This window comes from Sceloporus occidentalis, unplaced genomic scaffold (genome assembly GCF_023333645.1).
Source record: "Sceloporus occidentalis isolate IW3139 unplaced genomic scaffold, rSceOcc1.0.p SCAF_4, whole genome shotgun sequence".
NCBI classification, from domain to species: Eukaryota; Metazoa; Chordata; class Lepidosauria; order Squamata; family Phrynosomatidae; genus Sceloporus; species Sceloporus occidentalis.
Window position 1 is genome coordinate 44,598,346 of NW_028316984.1, and position 19,609 is coordinate 44,617,954.

Here is a 19,609-nt window from a genome sequence, read left to right on the forward strand (position 1 = left end):
CATGTTACATAGTATATATTTTGTGCTATGCTGCTGATAGATAGGCGTTAACAGACATGAACATACACAAAACATTTTTGATTTCTTTTTTTTAAATACCTTTTTAATAATAATATTTCAAAATGTTTAAAATATTTTCCCTCTTTTAAAATGCTATGGTTTTTTTTTACATCTAAACTACACACACCTTCTTGCATTTTAGAAAAGCTGTTGCTATTCTGCATTGACATCTAGAAATAAAGATGTCCACTGACTTTCTGCTGTTTTAAAATGAACCAACAAAGATATCCAAAAGACAATACTGGAAATACTAAATTGGAAAAAGCAACATAAACAACAAGGCCATACCTGATGACTTAGAGACTGGAATGGCTCACCGATTCCAAGCTGCATGACCTTTTTATTCCCAGAGAGCATCCCCTGCCTTACAACAAAACATCACACACAGCTAGCTATCTCTCAGGCATCTTCTGGGCTGGCAAAGAAAACATCAGGTCTCTCCATTGATAAGGAATTAGTGTGCTGCTTTCAAAATAACCAGATCTTCAATATACTTCTCTCACCTCCCAGTGCAGTAACATTCATCTACTAGCGAAACTGGACTGGCAGAGCTACATCAGTGATGCTGTTAATGCTATCTGAAAACACTAAGCTTATTGCTTAAAGCAATCCTGCATCATCCAAACAGAGCAAGCCACATCCTTCAGCTCCTCACTGGCGTTACTATAAACCCTTGGGTTGCCATAATGGATGATGATGATGTTGTTGCTTAATCTCTAGACAATTAAAGGTGAAAACAGCCATTATACAACACAGATCACTTTGAGGGAGACTGAAACAGAGAGCGAACGACAGACAGATAACTGAGAGACATAGACAGAGGCACATGCATGCGCACCCACACACACACACACAGTGCCAGGCAAAATGACATATCCAGGTTATCCAATTTTCCTTGCATGACCACTTCTTAACATGCAATGCTGCTGTTCTGAACAGAACGCTCTCCATTGTAAGGCAAAAGCACATTACCAGAAAGAAATTATAAGGAATTTGAAAGCAGGTAGATATTTAAGGTACTCTGGAAGTGCTAGTGCAACAATCTAACAAGGCAGATCTACTACATATGTATTTATATTTTCTGTGTGTTTGTGTATGTGTGCGCATTTTCAAAAAAGCTGTATCCTCATTGCATTTTTGCACTGTTCCCTGGTAGTAACCCAGAAATCAACAGAGCTTGTAAACATGCCAGTATTATGACAGGACAAACCAAACAGAACAATCACATGTCTGAATTTCAGTCCTTGCCACATATTTTACTTCATCAGAGCATTTTATTGCTCTCTTTTGAAGAGCTGTGAATAATTTATTAACAAGACGCAAGTGCAACCCGATTACATCTCACAATATTGTAGTATAAATCACACTGTTGTTTTAAATTGTGATCACAATGAATTGATTGCTCTCAGATTTATATGTGGGTCAAAGAGACGAACAGGCATAGATCCTGAAAGTCATGACTTTAGAATTTTCCCACAATTTTCATTGGTTTCATTCACAGCTTTATCATCTTGGCTTCCAGGGAGATTTCTGGCTTGATTTGTTCTAGAAGCCATTTGTTTGTCTTTTTGGCTACCCATGGTATCCTCAGCACTCTTCTCCAGCATCACATCTCAAATGAATTGATTGTCCTTCTATCTGCTTTCCTCACTATCCAGCTCTCACAACTGTACACTGTAATAGGGAAAACAATGGCTTGTACATAGGTTTTTGTAGGTGTTTTGGGCTATGTGGCCATGTTCTAGAAGAGTTTGTTCCTGACATTTCACCTGCATCTGTGGCTGGCATCTTCAGAGAAATGGCTTGTACGATTCAATCTTTTGTGCTCAGTAGGATATCTTTACATTTTAGGGTCTTTTCTAATTCTTTCATAGCTGCCTTCACTATTCCTAATTTTCTTCTTGTTTCTTGACTGCAGTCTTCATTCCAATCAATGTTTGACCCAAAGCATGGGAACTCTTTTACTATTTCAATTCCCTCATTGTCTAGGTTGAATCTGTGTTGATTTTCTGTGGTCATTATTTTTGTTTTCTTTATGTTGAGCATTAAGTCTACCTTTGCACTTTCTTTTTTGATCTTTTTCAGTAGTTGTTGCAGGTTTGTTAGTAGTATGTTATCTGCATATCTCAGATTATTGATACCCCTTTCCTTCTATCTTCACTCCTCATTCTTCTGTGTCCATGTCTGCTCTTCATATGATATATTCTGCATACAAGTTGAACAAATAGGGTGAAAGGATACAGCCTTGCCTGACCCCTTTGCCAACTGGGAAACACATGATCTATGTAGCCATAGGCTTTGCTATAGTCTACAAACACTGACCTACTTTCGGAATTTTTTTTGTGTGCTCCATTAGCTATCTTCTGTTTGCAATATTGTCTCAGTACCTCTTCCTTTTATGAACCCTGCTTGTACCTCTGGGATTTCTCTCTCCATGTATGGTTGGAGTCTGTGTTGCAGAATTTTTAGCATACTTCTGCTTGCATGGGAAATTAATGCTATGGTCCTATAGTTGCTGCAGTCTTTTGTGGATCCATTTTGTGAATTGGGATGTACAGTGGACCCTAGTTATAAATTGGGGTTTGGTTCCAAGATCCCCCGTGTATAACAAAATCTGTGTATGCTCAAGTCACATTAAATATGACATAGCAAAATGGTGTCCCTTATAAAAAATGGAAAATCAAGGTTTGATATTGGAAAATGTATACATTTTAAAAATATTTTCAAACCGTGTATGCTTGAATTCGTGTATAAAAAAATCTGTGTATAAGAAGAACTGACTGTATATTGAACATTTCCAGTCTGATGGCCACTTTTTCGTTTTACATAAGTTTGACCACTTTTTTGTTTTACATGTTTGTTGACATATGTTGGTTAGCACTAGAGTAAATTCTGTCAGTGTAGATTGTAGCAGTTTGGCAGGAATATCATCTGTTCCTGGTGATTTATTTTTCCCAAGTGTTATTGCAGTTTTCACTTCACTTTTTAGAATTCAGGGTTCATCTTTGTATGGTTCTTCATTCCATGTATCTTTCATTTTCTCATCTCTTTTCTATAAGACTTTTGTGTATTGCCTCCAATGTTACTTATTTCTTCCTGGTCTTGAATTATGCTCTTTTTATTGTCATATAGTATTCCCAGGCCTTGGTTTGAACTTCCCTTTGATTTCTCGGATTTTGTGGAAGAGGTCTCTCACTCTTCCTTTTTTGTTGTTGTCTTCTATTTCTCTGAATTGATCATTATAGTAATTGTCTTTATCTTTTTGCACTAGTACAGTGCACCCTTCCCTTACGCGAAGCATGCACACCACAGGCACACACCCCATTACTTCTTCCAGGTGCTCTGAGGCTTCTTCCGGCGCAGGCTTCCAGCATATGCTGGAAGCCATGTATGGCACGCCTGCGTATAACGCGGGCACACTGTACAATTGCATTCACGGTTTTAATTTTGTTCCTATCACCCTTTTGTTTTGCTTCTCTTCTTTCTATTACTGCTTGAAATGTTTTACCTGTCATCCATTGTTTCTTCCCTTTCTTATTGCCCACAGAAAGTGTGTATTCACATTCTTCCTTTATTTCATCTCTGGCTTCTGACCATAGTTCTTCTGGTTCCTGGTTGATTATGTTTAACAGTTCAAATCTTTTCGTTATATTATCAGTAAATTTTGTTGAAATGTTGTTCAGATCATATTTGGGTAAAATGGCTGGTTTTTGTTTCTTCTTCAGCATTACTCTTACTCTGGATATACAGCACCTGATCTAGTCTTGGCCACCATAATGGAACTTCTCCATCTTTTGCTTCCTATTTTATAATCTATTTTATTTTTGTGTTGTCAATCTGGTGATGTCCATGTGTATAATCTTCTCTTTGGATGTATGAAAAAGGTGTTTTCAATGAATAAACTGTTGGCCTCATAAAAATCAGATGCTCACCTGCTTCATTTTTTATGCCTAATCCGAATCTTCCTACTGCTTTTGATTCTTCTTTGCCTCCTACTGTGGTGTTCCAATCACCTATGATCAGCTTGATGTCCCATGCTGATATGTTATCAATTTCATTGTGGACGCCTTCATAGAATATGTCAATTTCTTCTTCTTTTGTCTCTGTGGTTGGTACATATACTTGGATTATGGTGATATTTATAGGTTTTCCATTCCTGGAGCATTATTGACATGATTCGGTCAGATTTAACATTATATCCTTTGACTGCTTTTGCCATATGTTTCCTTAGTATGAAGACCACATAATTTCTTCTTGTGTTTTCATCTCCTAAGTAGAACACTGTGTAGTTATCCGACTCAAAATGACCCATTCCTGTCCATTTTAGCTCATTCCCTCCTAGTATTGCTATGTTGATGTGTTCCATTTCTTTTTCATTTTTTTACTATCTCTAGCTTTCCTTGGCTCACAATCCATGTTCCTATAATATGTTTGGTTCTGCTTCAGATAGTGTTTGTTACTGAATGTGTCTGCTGCTTGCCTTCTCATCTTTTGAGTTTTCCTATGTGTTCGGTTCATCTGTCTGTTGTGACTTCTCTGTTGTTCCTTCTTATGTCACAGTTCATGTTCTGGCCTTTCTTTTTGTTTTCTTGGGGTTGTCTTATTCTAGGGTTTTCTTGGTGAGAAGGTCTTGCTAGGAGAATCGCCTTCACCTCCCAGTGCACAGTACTAACAAGTATTAGCTATGGTGTCACTGCTGTTCTCAAAACATCAGTGCCACCCATCACTACTGCTGCTGCCCAGTAGCTGTTGGTCACTCTGTGTCCACCTCCCTTTATTTGATTTGATGTCCCCTACCCTTCTCTTTTTGTCTACCTCTCCCTCTCCCTTCTATTACCCTTTGAAATTCCTGCACTGTGGTGGGGTGGGGGTAGGGCAGAGTTGATCCTTGCCTTCCCTCCCTTCCTCCACCATTGATTCTGTACTGCTTGGGAGTGGGGGGGCGGGCAGAGATGGTCCTTGCCTCCTCTCCCTTCCTAAACTGTCAATTCTAGGCTTCTTGGGAGTGGGGAGGGGCAGAGATGCCTTCCCTACCTTCCTCCACCATAGATTCTGAAGTACTTGGATGACTGCATTACTTGCTTTCTAATCGTTTCAAATGCACCAGCTGTGACTTAGTCCCCTTCATCTCCTCCCTCTCTCAATTTTATGAGTTGATAACAAACTATCTGTTACTCCTTTCCATACAAAAGAGAATACATCTTGTCAATTATATGGATCACATGTTCACATATTCTCTGATCCTACAAAGGTGTGAGAGTCCCATTTCAGACATGTGATGTGCATGGACAAAGGCATGGGATTCCATGAGGTCCCTTGCATGTATGAGTGCACTAAACATTCAAAGTCACCTTAAATCATTCTGGGTCTTATTCTAACAGTCTTGCTCCTGTCTTACCTCTTTTAAAGATGCTGCATTTTAAAGATTAAAAACAGATTAAATTCTGTGCTAAGTCTGCAAATTAGCTAATACAAAGACATCCTTCATTCTGGCTTTTTCTTGGTGAATCTGGATTGCGGTGGACAAAAATGAAGCCTTGCAGCTACAAGTCACCCTTGAGGCTGTTTATTCAGTCCTTAACTCTCCTACACCCACTTCCCAGAACCCTCTTCATGGGAATGGAATAAATTATCCTTCCAAGAGGAGTGATTCACCTTTTTGAAATGTTGCAAGAAGGGCCTGCACTAACCATTTTTTTACTTTATTTTTCTTAATTTCAGTATTAAAATATACAAAGTAGATTCTTGATCTACAAATGTACGATTACATTCATTAATTACATCCTATCTTCAACGAGTTGGTGCTAATTAATCTGGCTTTCATTTCTGTTTTCGTACTTAGACCTCTACCTATATACAAAATCTCCTATCAAATTATGCCTACTGTTAATACTTCCATAGTATGTCATTAATTCTGTTACAAATCTTTGACAATTTGGTAAGCCAGTTTTTGTATCATTATCTATTAAATTCTTAATGGTGATTCTGCATTATCTTATCCAAACATAAAATACACTGAAATCTTAAAGAACATAATGATAAAGTAAACATTAATCATCAAATCCCAGAGTATATGCAACACCCCGCTTTTCATGTAATTAAGTTATTAACGGTTCCCATTCTTTAGTAAAGCTTGTTGATCCTTGTCTAAGTAGACAGGACAGTTTGTCCAATTCACCTAGGTCTTACAAATTAAGAAACCAGTCCGCTAGAGAGGGAATGCTGTCTTTCCATTTCTGTGCAAATGCAAGACACCATGTATAAAACCATTCTTTCGTGCTTCTTTTCAATGTGCTCATCAATCATGTTTAATAAGTAAAATCCTGGACTTAACTGAAGTTTGATCCTTAGGATATCTGACATTGATTTGTTGATTTCGGCCTAGAACAGGACCACCAGGTATGGCAAAATATTCCAACACTAATTGTACCTTTCCAGCATTTGTTGCTTTGGTCTTTGAACATCTTTGCTAGTTTAACTGCAATGAGCTGCCATCTGTGAAGCATTTTATACCAATTTTCCTTTAATCTATAATTCAGCCCTTTCCTAGTTTTCCAGCTGAACTGAGTGACCAATGTTCTGGGCCAATTTAATCATATTATCTTTAACAAGTTATCCTTCCATTTCAATACTTAGCAATAGTTTTACTCGCTCTCTCTCTCTCTTTTTTTTACAATAGTGTGGTTGTTTTCTAAACACGCAATCTTATCAAAATCTGACATTAATTTCAAAACCCTCTAATTTTAAGTCCATTTTGAATCTTTCAGTAAATTATTTATGCAAATACAAGGTACAATTCAACCCCTATCCTGCTAATTCTTCTCTTGTTTTTAATCCCCATCCACTACCAATAATTCTTTATATGTTGCCCCGCCAAATTCTTTAATTGTTTTTCTTTTATATAATGGTTTGTGTGGAGATGCCTATGAAGGATGTTTTTTGCACAATCTAGGCTTAAATTTTAACCAAATTCTTAGTAGGGCCTGTCTTACATAATGGTAATTATTTATTAATGAATTTGTTTATACCCTGCTTTTTCTTCAAAATTGGGGCACAAAGTGGCTTACAAATTAAAAGAACAATACAATTAAAAATATACAAAAGTAAGCATTAAAATAGAATTAAACTAGTACAGTATTAAAACACATCACTTACTCATTAAAAGAAAATACAATTAAAAAGATAAAGGCTCTTAAAAACAGTACATATTAAAACTCTGAATTGTGGACTTCCGGTTGTGATGGCGCCTCGCTAAGACGAACTCCGAGGGTGCTGCGGAGACGTCTTTACCATTGTCAAGCCTCGGTCCCAGAAAGGGATTTCTGGTTAGCCGAGAAATTCCCCTGACGGTTGGGGGAATCAGAGGGGACTCTTCGGAAGACCCAACTGCGGCTGGAAGAGAGTAAGTTCAAACCGCTAAGTGGGGAGAATGGAAGATCCAGAGCAGGGGTCTGTTGAGCATTTCACGCTCGATATATAGGCAAAAGTGATTTATTGCACAGAGACACCACCAATTAAGACAACTTTTGGCTTGCTAGTAGGAATTGGATAAAGTATAAGGCTACCGGATCCGGGCGAATAACAACTTCACTACAAACGTTAGACCGGGGAAAGAAGAAAAAAAATACTGTTTGAATGGATTGTGTAGTTTAAGAAAATAGAGTCAGTAATATAAGGAATACAATTTCAGCCCTGAAGCACTTTCTTCAACAAGAAGCAGAACAAAAACGAACTATAGATGGACACAATAAATTAAATTAATAAATTAAAGGATACCTTCAAAGGACTTAGAAATTTTTATTAGTAACAAGGAGACTCAGCGGATAAGAAATAGTTAATCTCGCTGTCCCTGAGAACCCACCTGTGTCAAGATAAGAAGCACTCCCTCCGGATAAAGGTTGGAAGTGGAGGAGTCTCTAGTCTGGGGTGGCGTGGTGCTCTGGAAGGGAGGGGTAGGAAGAAGGAGAGAAAGGAGTGTGGAGCATGGAGCATGGAGCGTGGAGGAATCTGGAAGGAAAGAGGAGTGAAGGGATAGAGCATTGCCGGAAAATAGATTGAAGGGTTGAAGAAAAAGTTTTGACGGACAGAGTGTCGATGGAAGTGAAGTTGGAGGACTGCAGTAGAGACAACAAGGCAAAAGATAGAGCGACGACGGAAGTAAAGGTGGAGGACTGAGACTGAGACAACAAGGTGAAGGATAGAGCGACGACGGAAGTAGAGTCCGGAGGACTGAGATAGAGATAACAAGGCGAAGGATAGAGCGACGACGGAAGTAAAGTTGGAGGACTGAGCCAGAGATAACAAGGTGAAGGATAGAATGACGACGGAAGTAAAGTTGGAGGACTGAACCAGAGATAACAAGGGGAAGGATAGAGCGACGACGGAAGTAGAGTCCGGAGGACTGAGATAGAGATAACAAGGCGAAGGATAGAGTGACAACGGAACTAGAGTTGGAGGATTGAGACAAAGAAAGACAAATTGAAGGATAGAGTGATGACGGAAGTGGAGCTGGAAGACTGAGGTGGAGAGAATAAAGGGAAGGAAGGTGTAACGATAGAAGAATAGCTGGAGGAAAGAGACGGAAATGATAAATTGCAAGACAGTGCGACGAAAGAAGACAACAGAAGGACCAAGATAGAGGAGTCAAGCGGGAAGGTAGATGAGTAGCAGAAGAAAAGTTTGAAAGAGCAGACGGGTCTGTAAAGACTGGGGAACAGTGAAAGGAGGATTTGGAGGTATAGATAATAGGAGACAATAGACACATAGATTGAACTGGGATTGAAATTGAAGAACTTAAACTGAGGACTTATTAATAAGGGCCTTTTTTCTTGAGAAGAAGGGAAGATATTTGGGATATTTGGACAAAGGGAACAGGGGAGGGAAAATTGAGTTTGAAAACACTAGGGTTTAGTAGATATAGTATGGTAATTTAATTGAACATACAGTGAAAGGACAGAGAAACAAAAAGGCAGAAAGTGAGACTTAAAGTATTATATTGTGATTTTGGGTCATCGAATAATATATATTAAGAGGAAATAGATTAAGTGTATTGTATCTAAGCAGTTAGATTACAGTAGATTATATTGGTGATTTTTATTATTGATTAATTAATAATTTTATGGGTTCTTGAATTGATAACTACAGAGGGATAAAATTGTATCTATTGTTCAAGAGATTGTAATTTACCTTGTGAAATTGCATAAGCTGTTCTTAACTAATCTTTCCTTTTGTTGGGGAAAAGAGGTTCTGTACCCCTACTGTTTTACAGGTGGGGCGATAAAAGACTATGAATACTAGACAACAATCTCAGAAAGTAAATAATCAAAGGAAACTCTCCACGGACAAACTACAAATACTAGAAATGAATCAACTTTTGATGGACAAAATAGACAATTTATCAATTAGTCTTTCCCAGAATCTAGCAAAAGAAATGAATAATTTTTAAAAAGAAATTAAGCAGGAAATACGTGCAGATTTGAGAGAACTTAATCAGAAAGTAGGCACTTTAATAGCAGATAACCATAAGATAAAACAAAGAGTGGAAATCGTGGAATTCAGAGCTGAGAAACTTGAGTCAGAATTTGCAAAATTAATGAATAAGAAAGAAGAAGAATTAGACGAAAAAGCGGCCTGGGAACAAAAATTAAGAGAGAAATGTATTAAAATCAGAGGAATCCCAGAAGAACAAAATGAAGATTTGGGGGAAAAATTAATACCAGAAATTGCAAATTTTTTGAAAAAAGACCCTATTTTTTTCAATGACGAAATTGATAAACTTTATCGGATTAATTCTATGATTTCTAGACAAAAAGGATTCTCTCGCAATGTGGCCATCTATTTTGTAAGAAAAAGGGTACAGGACTTATTTCTGGCTACGCATAATGAATCTCCTTTTACTGTTAAAAATCATGAAGTTGAAATTTTGAAAGATATGCCAGGCCGTATCTTGAAAAAAAGAAAAGAATATATTCCCCTAACAACATTCCTAAGAAAAGAAAACATTCCATATAGATGGGAAACACCAGAAGATTTGACCTTCTGGTGGAGTCAGAAAAGAAATAAAATCTCGAATCCAGAACAAGCTAAAGCTTTCTTAAGAAAAACGACAGAGAACTCAAAAAAACAACATAAAGGAAGCGTCTCATACCCCAGACTTAATGTTTGCTCAGCATTAATATATAACCTTCAGGTTACAAGAGTGCAAAAGTGGAAGAGGGCTAATTCTCAGTCAATAGAAAGAATGAAACAATTGCAAGGATCCTCCCTGATGCAGCTAATGGTGAAATAAGTCTACTCCTTCCTCATTGTTCATCTAAGGTCCAGGCCATTTTTAAATTCAGGAGCCTCTGAATTTCTCAAGTCATCTACATGTCCATCAGCACTTGATTCCAGATGTTTGCCAGTTTGTTACTCAGCACAGCCAACATGGAGAACATGAATGAGTTTTGTTGTTGTACACTTTCAAATTATTTCTGATTTATGACAACCCTTGGGCAAACCTATCACAGGGTTTTTTTAGCAAGGTTTGTTCAGAGGGAGGGTACCATTGCCTTCCCCTGAGACTTAGAGAATGTGAATTTCCCAGTGGGTTTCTAAGACCAATTGAGGATTCAACACCCAAACTACTATACCATAATGGTTCCAAAATGCAATGAATCTGAAGCCAAAGGATTTCAAAGACTTGTTGGAGACCCTTCACAAACCTACTATTTCCCCCCAATTTTCTGGTATGTGGATCAAGATGCTAGACTAGATGGACTGATCCAGCATTATTTCTCTATTTTTGAACACTAAGGTAATACATTGTATTAAATACAAATACCATTGCATCCATGAGCACATAGTTTCATATTGTGCGCATGGACAGAATCTAATGCCGTTTCCAGATGCACAACAGATTGCACAACTGGCCCTAGAACATGTCCATATAACTGCAGAATGTAATGTTGCTTGTGCAAGTGGGGGAACAATGGAAACTCCCTGGCATACTGTTTTTCTCCATTATTACTATTATTATACTTTATTTATATAGTGCTGTATATTTACACAGTGCTGTACATACAAACACTAATATGATGTCACATTTAGGCCTGAGTAAAATGTTGTCCTCTTCTTTGGGGCATATTGTGCTGGAATAAATTAATCTCTCTTATTTAATCCATTTCTATATCCCTTCGTATCTTTCATTGGGAGAGGTCAGAGCAATAAAGTCACTGGAGAGGTGCAGGGGATGCAGACCGCACCAGGTGACACACTAGAAGGGGGGGTGACACCCCAGGATGGAGGGTGATAGCCAGTCATCTCCCCACCGCCTCAGGAATTGTTTTGGCCCACATGGGACTCCTCTGCCCCCCCCTGCAAGAGCTGCTGTGGCATGTGACAGCTCTCCCTGGGCCATGTCCTCTCTCCCTGGGCCATGCCGGCACTCCCTTGGGCCCATACCCACTCTCCCCAGACTTGCACTCACTCTCCCCGGGTCCGCGGTGATGTGGCCGCAGCCCTCACGGATGTCCTTCCAGCCCTAGATTTCCACAAACTCCACCAGAAGTCTGGGACCAGAAGCCCTGCCCCTCCCAGAGGTCCTGCCCTCCCTTCCCACCCGGTGTCACCTGGTGCGGGGATGCCATTGGGTCAAAACATCAAAGCTAAGATGATGCAGTGCCTGCTGAAAAGGCAGAGCTACCCTTATCCTGAAATGGTACCACCCTCACCCATAATTAGAAGTAGACAGTATCCAAAGCCAACCAAACAAATGTCACAAGCATTTTGCCCCCCTTCCTGGGATTAATAATCTGAGACTAACGTTCCTACAAAATATGCCATATTTGATAAAGTAAATACAAATTATAACACAGGAATTCAGAAAACTTTGATTGCGGGAGTGAGCTTAGTGTGGACTTCTAGGCATGATTGGACTACAATGCCCAGCAGCTCTTGCCAATAGAGCCAGCAGTGAAGAAAAATGAGTGTTGCAGCACAACAGCATGTGAAGCACCACGCTTTGCCCACCACTATTTGGATCCAAAGACCTGCAAATAGAAGTGCCCTCACACAATAAGAGCTTGCATTTCTATACAAGGCTATAACAGATATTTTCCTCTGTAGCTATGCCTTTGTCTCTTCTTATAAAAAGGGTTATGTAAGTTGCCTCACAGCCCCTGGCATGTAGTTTTGTTTTCTCTATGAAATATTCTATTGGAAAGGAGCACAACTTGGGGCACCACATGCAGTTCTTGGTCGTTTCAGATGTGGCCCCACTCAATTTTCACTACCTCCAATTCCCACTGTCCCAAGACTTGTGTTACTGGCACTGGGACAGCAATCTTGCTGGAGATTGTGGAAAAGGGAGCTCAGGCTACAGGCAATTCCACATTCAGAAAGAGCCACTTTCTGGAAGTGCACTGGGACTCTGACCCTAGCAAAAGCATTGTCCAGGGAGATTTCATTCTGGAACAAAGAATGAATCACAAGTATGAAACAAATTAGTTGTTAACTGCTGTCAAGTTGACCTCAATTTCTGGGGACACTATGAATGAGAGACCTCCAAGTCCCCCTGTCTTCAACCACGCTGCTCAAGTCTTGCTGTAGCTTTCTTGATTCCATCTGGAAAGTGGTCTTCCTCTTTTCATACTGCAATCTACTTTACCAAGCATTATTGTTTTTTCTAGGGAGTCATGTCTTTTCATTATATGTCCCAAGTAATGACAGCCTCAGTTTAGTTATCTTGGCTTCTAGAGAGAGTTCAGGCTTGATTTGCTGTAGGACCCATTTCTTTGTCTTTTTAGCAATCCACAATATCCACAGAACATTTCCCCAGCACCACATCTGACATGAGTTGATTCTCTTCCTATTTGTTTTCTTCACTGCCCAGCTTTCACTTTCATACATAGAAATGGGGAAAATTATGGCATGTACAATTCTAACTTTAATACAGTGGCCCCTTCCTATATGCAGGGGATCCATTCTAGACACACACACATCCCGTGCGTATGGGGAAAAACGTGTACAGTTAAATCCCATTATTTTCTATGGTGGCCCCAGAGTCGCCTGAACATTGACAGTATCCAACACAAGGGGGAACAGAGGAAAAGCCTGCCCCCTTCCCTTCCCCCATGGCTAGCTGTGTTAGTGCTAGGGGAAAATTGAGTCCACATGCAGAAGACTGCCAGCCAAGAAAGCAAATGCTACTGCCAAGTCTGGAAACAGATGGAGACAAAAACCCCTGCTCCCGAATAGAGGTTCACTCACGACTGCTGAGGTTCTTCTGAAGAGGCTTTTAAACTTAGTTTTTTGTGGGTTTTTCGGGCTATGTGGCCATGTTCTAGCAGAGTTTCTTTCTGACATTTCGCCAGCATCTGTGGCTGGCATCTTCAGAGAATGTTTGCCTGGAAAGGACATGGCTATATATATTGTGTGATCTGGAAAGGCAGGAGTGATTTGCATGTGTATTGTTGGTTGCTAATAGCAGTCCTGGGGTGTGAGGGTCTGCACAAGAGGACTAATGTCTGCTTGATTAGTGCTCATTGTCTGCTGGGAAAACCCCTGACCCTGGGAGATTTCTCATTTGCATTTGTCTTTATCTTGCTATCTTTCAGGACTGGTAGCCAAACCTTGTTTACTTTAAGGGATTCCTCTTTCCTGTTGAAATTGTCCAGGTGTTTGTGGATTTCAATGTCTTCCCTGTGCATCCTGACCTGGTAGTGGTTGACATGGTCCAGAATTTCAGTGTTTTCAAATAGCATTTTGTGCCCAGGATGGTTTGTAATGTGTTCTGCCACTGCTGATTTTTCTGGCTGACCCAGTCTGCAGTGTCTCTTGTGTTACTTGATTCGTGTTTAGATGCTGCGTTTGGTGGACTTGTCTGCAGCTGCATGCTACATAGGGACCACCAAACACAGCATCCAAACATGTTCAGAACATGTCCAAATGTGTTCAGAAAAAATGATAAATTTTCAGAAAAATTGAAAAAATGCAACATTAGCTCTTTTTATACATTGAAAGTCACTCTGTTACTTTAGGAACATAAAATGTGACTATGGTGGACCCTTGTTAAATGCTGGGGTTTGGTTCCAAGATCCCCCATGGATAACAAAATCTGTGAAAGCTCAAGTCCCATTAAATATAATGACAAAGCAAAATGGCATCCCTTATAAAAAATGGAAAATCAAGGGTTGATATTTGAAATTTATACTTTTTTGAACATTTTCAAACCGTGGATGCTTGAATCCATGTATAAAAAAATCCATGTATAAGAAGGGCTGGCTGTATGTACAATTTGATTTGGTATAAATTATCACAATTGGTATATTAAAATACACTATATTCAAACTCACTGGTATGGAGACATATTGGACTGTAAAAGAGGATTTCCTGTTGAGATGCAAATGGACTTTAAATTTCCTGGATTTTGAAAATCTCCCTATTGCTGTATGTTCAGAAGGAGGAGGAGCATGCCTTCAAAAGATATCCTCCCCAGCATCACATCTTTACTAAGGACTGAAACAACATGTAGGCATCTAACATCTCTAATTGTTGGTTGTTGTTTTTTTACCTTCTCCTGTTGTAATATCTTGCCTAATGAAGAAGCCCAAAGAGCTTCAAAAGTTTGCAATGAATATACTGTGCATTTCGGTTGGCCAATAAAGGTATCAGTGGTAGATTTTAATTATACAAACAGAATTTACATATATATATATATGTGTGTGTGTGTGTGTGTGTGTGTGTGTGTGTGTGTGTGTGTATACACATACACAAATGGAATAATAATCTCCTGAACTTTGGTTTTGTTAGTTTACGTGGAGTAGTGAAAAAGAAAGAAAGACACAGAAGAAATCATCAACATTAGTAATATATATATATATATATATATATATATATTTCTTCTCCATGGTATTAAATAGACATAAAGCACCCATTCCCATAAAAATAATTGAGAGGGGGGAAGTGTGTGGAACGGAAGAGGAGGGACTGAGATTTAATGAATAGGCACGAAATTTAATCAGATTTGTTTTCTTAGCTATAGTTATTAGTATCAGTTTCAATCTCTTCTTCTGCTTCGTTACGTTTGTCATGATCACAGTTATCATGGATTTCTGGAAACCAAAGTTTTGCCCGGATTGAAATAAGTTTCTCGACCCTTTCATATGTCAGTTTATTTTTTGATTTAGTGTGAGTGTTTACAAACATAGACCAGATTCTTTCTCATGCTGCAGAAGGTGGAGGAATCTGAAGAAGGCAAGAAGCAAGAGGAGTCAGAGACTTCAATGTGCAAAGACCTTGCCACCATGTTGCAGGAGGGATGTGTTTGGCAGAATCCCAGATTGCATTCCTGGACCAAATCACTGAAGATACTCTATAAATTGATCCTATTTCCACCACCATTTCCTTATCCTTTTGGGTCATGTCTTTTTAGATTGTAAGCCTAAGGGCAGGAAACTGTCTAATTTAAAAAAAATGTAAGCCACTCTGAGAGCTTTTGTGGCTGAAGAGTGGAGTATAAATACTCAAAATAAATAAATATATAAATATATCCTGCAATGTTTGCAAGTACCTTCCCAAAATCAAGTCCTTAAGTGTGATACTTTTTTTGTAATCCAGTCAAATTCAGTAGCAGTGCTATTGTCACTTATATTACCACCTTTGAATCTTGGATCTAACAGATTTGCAGCAGCATGAATTGGATGCGAACAAAATTCTTCTCTTTTTAAAATAAAATCTTTCACTTTATTTTTTTTCTACAGCTGTAAGTGGAGATACACTGAGATTCTCTTTTATCTTGGCCATTTGACAAGGAATTACTGACAGAAATGCTCTGTCTGATTCAGATGCAGTGATTGCTGCAGAAATTGGCTTTAGAATCTTTAGGGAATTCTGCAGTTGAACCGAGAAGACATGTTCTAACACACCTGGGTACTTTATGATCTTTAACTATTACTGTTTCTTGAAGAGCTTCTTTATTTTTTAGTCAACTTTAAAAGGAGATCACAACTCGACCCCACTGAGTTTTACTACAGAGCTTCAGTGTCACTATTTTATTATTTGCTTTTTTTCCTACTTGCTTCTTCTTGAAAACTGCAGCTACAATATGAGTAGTTTTGACATGTTTTATAACTTCTTTTGCTTGTCAATAGATCATTTGAAGGGTGTTCAGTTTCATAATATCATTAAGAAGCAAGTTTACCCTATGAGATGTGCATCCTATTGCAGTAATATGTGGATACTTATCCATCATGATCTCCCATGCTGCTTTCATATTGCTGGCCTTTTCAATCAGCAAAGGGAAAATACTGTATTGCTCCCAATTTTCTGTAAGACTTCCCATATTTTACAACTGATATACTCTGCAGTATGTCTGTTGTCTCCTGTTTCAATGCTTCCAAAAACTGGTGTTGATATCACAAAATTTGTAATTCCTTCTCCTCTCACATTTGTCCATCTGTCTGTAAGTAGTGCAAAACACAGCACATTGTTGATTTTTCCTTGAACAGATTCCATTACACACTCATATTCTGACTCCAAAAGAGGCTTGCTCAAAGAATGTCAGCTGGTCAAATGGTATGATGGTCTTAATAAATTCAAAGTTTCCTGCCAATATGTATTTTCAGTTATTGAAAATGGTGTTCCAGAAGAACATATTGCTCTTGCAAGAGCTTGATCAATTTTTTCCTGATCTTCAGGTGTCATCTTGTCTACAAAATGCATCTTGTTCTTGCACTGGAGAGTTCATTTTGTAATCTAGGTCTGTTCTCACTCAGTGGAAAAGAAATGCACTCAGTGCTTCCCCTCACTCAGTGCACAGGCATTAGAATAATCTGATACTGTAAATAGTTTTTAGAAATAATCTGGAGAATAGATGAACACCTTGTCTTAAAGATAATATTCATCACATTAAAATAAAACATTCCATAATTGATTTTCTTCCATTTTCATTTTTTTCCAATTTTTCAGGGGAAAAAAATCTTCCAGGAAAAAACGGGATAAAACAGGTTTTTCCCCTGATTTTTTCCAGGTTTTTTGAGGGGGTGGGAGGGTGGGGGGCTTACAATCTCTAGTCTGGCCACAGAATTTTTGCACTAGAGTAGTTTCCAAACACTTTCCAAGGGCAGCCTCACATAACGTACATTATAGTAATCTAAAAGAAAGATAATTAAAGCATAAATTACCTCTTTAAATTTAAAATGTTTTTATAATATGATATGGAATTTTCCTATTTTCATATTGCAAAGTGCCTTCAGAGACCTGGACTTGCAAAGGTGACTAATAAATATATCAGATCAAAAGAAAGAAAGAAAAATGGCCGACCACACAAACACAGATCCTATATAAAATGACTCACATTTGGGAAATAATCAACACAACTACTTGAATATGATTTTAGTCTATTGATGGAACTTTCTTTTCCTTCACTTTTTTGGGGTGCCCAGGGGCTCCAGTGGAGAGGAGCACACACACACACACACTGGTTGTTGCATGACCAAAAGACTAACCATTCAGTTATAAAACGTTATTATTCTCAGGGTCATTCTTACCATGAGGTGACATGATGATGTAGAGTTTGGGCAGCTGATTCCAGAGGAGGCATAATTTTCCTGCCTCCAGTCTTCCTCTCTGTGCTCCTGTATGGGAGGAGGGGTGTCATTGTAACATTTTGCTTCAGGTGATAAAACTATCACATTCAAGCACAATTAAGTTCATAGGCAGTACTGTATATACTCATGTATAAATCTAGAAATTTTAGTCCAAAAATTGACCCCAAAAAAACCTTATTCGACTTTACCATGGCTCAATGTAAATACTGTATTTCAACTCTTATCCAAAAAAAGGAACCATCTCCTTAACTGAGTAGAGCAGCCAAAGTCAAGAGCTTAGTTTGTCATGGGAGCACTTAAAAGAAGCACCAACTCACTCTAATCTGTTGCTGCACCACTTTTTACCGTTTTGAATGCCTGGGAGGGAAAATGGCAATGGTGGCAGCTCTTTGGTGCTTTCCATCAAAAGTGGACCAAGAGGAATCAGGTTTTGAATAAGACGTTTCTGTATGTTGGTCACCTTTTCTGGATTAAAATTAGGCAAAGTTATCACATTAAAGATAAAGTCTGTAATCATTGCTAACACAGTTGCCTTTTTTGCATTGCCTTTTCATCCTTTTTGACATATGTGACATGTCTTGATTCTGCCTATGCCTGGTTTCCTCCCACATATATCACACAGCCACCACTTACTGTAGTTCTTTGGCATCATTTTCCTTTTCTTCATTCTTTACATCCTTTGTTATATGCCCTCAAGTTTTACATCCTTTGTTGCATACACCCACATTCATGGGTCATGTCAAAATCAATAATTTTGGCCCCCACAACTGCCCTTGACTTACACATGAGGTCAATTTATAGTCGAATATACACTGTAGTTGATATTGCACATGGCTGGCAAAACATAACACAAGGTGGCAAATGAACAATGTTTTTGCATGACTGTTTCAGCTGTATAAGACAATTCTCTAGAATATTCCACCTCATAATTCTTTTCCAGGGTATGGACGCTACACATGCACACAGGGTTATGTCTATGTGCAGGGTGTGGACACAGCAGCAGCGGCAGCAGCTGTATTTGGATGTTAACAGTGGTGGTCGGTGGCTTCCATGTTACTGGCTCCAAGCTGTAATCTGAACTTTCAAGGAGCTATCCAAAGTGCTGGATACCCAGTATCCAAAATAGGCTCAGCATCTTGGACAACTCCATTAACCCAGAGAGATTTCACTGTCCCACTAGCAAGGAAGCCTCCAGTGACACTAAGGGGCTCTTCAAACTGGCCTGAAAGGATGGCTGGGAGGGCGGAGTCGGGGCATAAAATCTCCATGCCATATGCCCTGGCTCTGCCCCAGGGCGTTGTGATGCATCATGCCACACCACATGGCGCACAGTGTCACAGTGCTCCTTCGACGCTGCATCAGCAGAACGATGCGTCGAAGGACTGCTGTATGGCTGCGGTGCTGCAGCTATCATGCCCTTTCCAGGGTGCAAAAAGGAACCACTTTTTGAGGCTCTTTTTTGAGCCCTGGAAAGGCCAGATTGGGTTGTCGCGTGCGGTTGCCACAGACTCGATCTGGCTGTTTGCACAGCCCCTAAATCATAGCTTAGCATTACAAGAGCAAAACACAGAAGAGCTTGGAGCTCTTGCATTTCCAACTCCTCCCTCCCCCTTTCCTCTTTCAGTAGAGGTATATCTTAAGTTAGCCTCAGTTTAGCCATATATCTGACCTCTAAACTGTGATTATGATTACATTTTGTTGAAATAAACCAATATAATGAACTTTTTGTTTCATGACAGTTGCTTTATATTATTTTTTCACCTTATAGAATAGCACTCAAAATTACTCAAAAGGGTTAAATCAAATTGTAGGCACGTTACACACCGCCATTTTGGATGTCCTCAGGACGTCCCAGTTTGAAAAAGGGGCGTCTCTTCTAGATGCCCCTACTCCTATTACAGACAGAGTCCGTAACAAATGGCAGCGGCCGTTCCACATGGCCGCCACCATTTTGACATAGC

The 19,609-nt window shown here is 39.1% G+C and overlaps 1 protein-coding gene across 7 annotated transcripts in view; it reads right to left on the minus strand.

Moving 5' to 3' along the window:
- The window catches only part of SLC4A10 (solute carrier family 4 member 10), a 202,862-nt gene that overhangs the window by 150,449 nt on the left and 32,804 nt on the right, over positions 1-19,609 (minus strand). For 5 of the 7 annotated variants that reach the window (XM_089519886.1, XM_089519891.1, XM_089519885.1 and 2 more), the window contains exon 2: positions 17,589-17,675. The exons of 1 other annotated variant lie outside the window; for it this stretch is intronic. In XM_089519886.1, coding sequence (XP_089376012.1) covers positions 17,589-17,675 — 87 coding nt within the window. Of the gene's footprint in view, positions 1-348; positions 657-17,588; positions 17,676-19,609 lie in introns of those variants that run through there. One more of the 7 variants, XM_089519889.1, reaches the window with a different exon arrangement.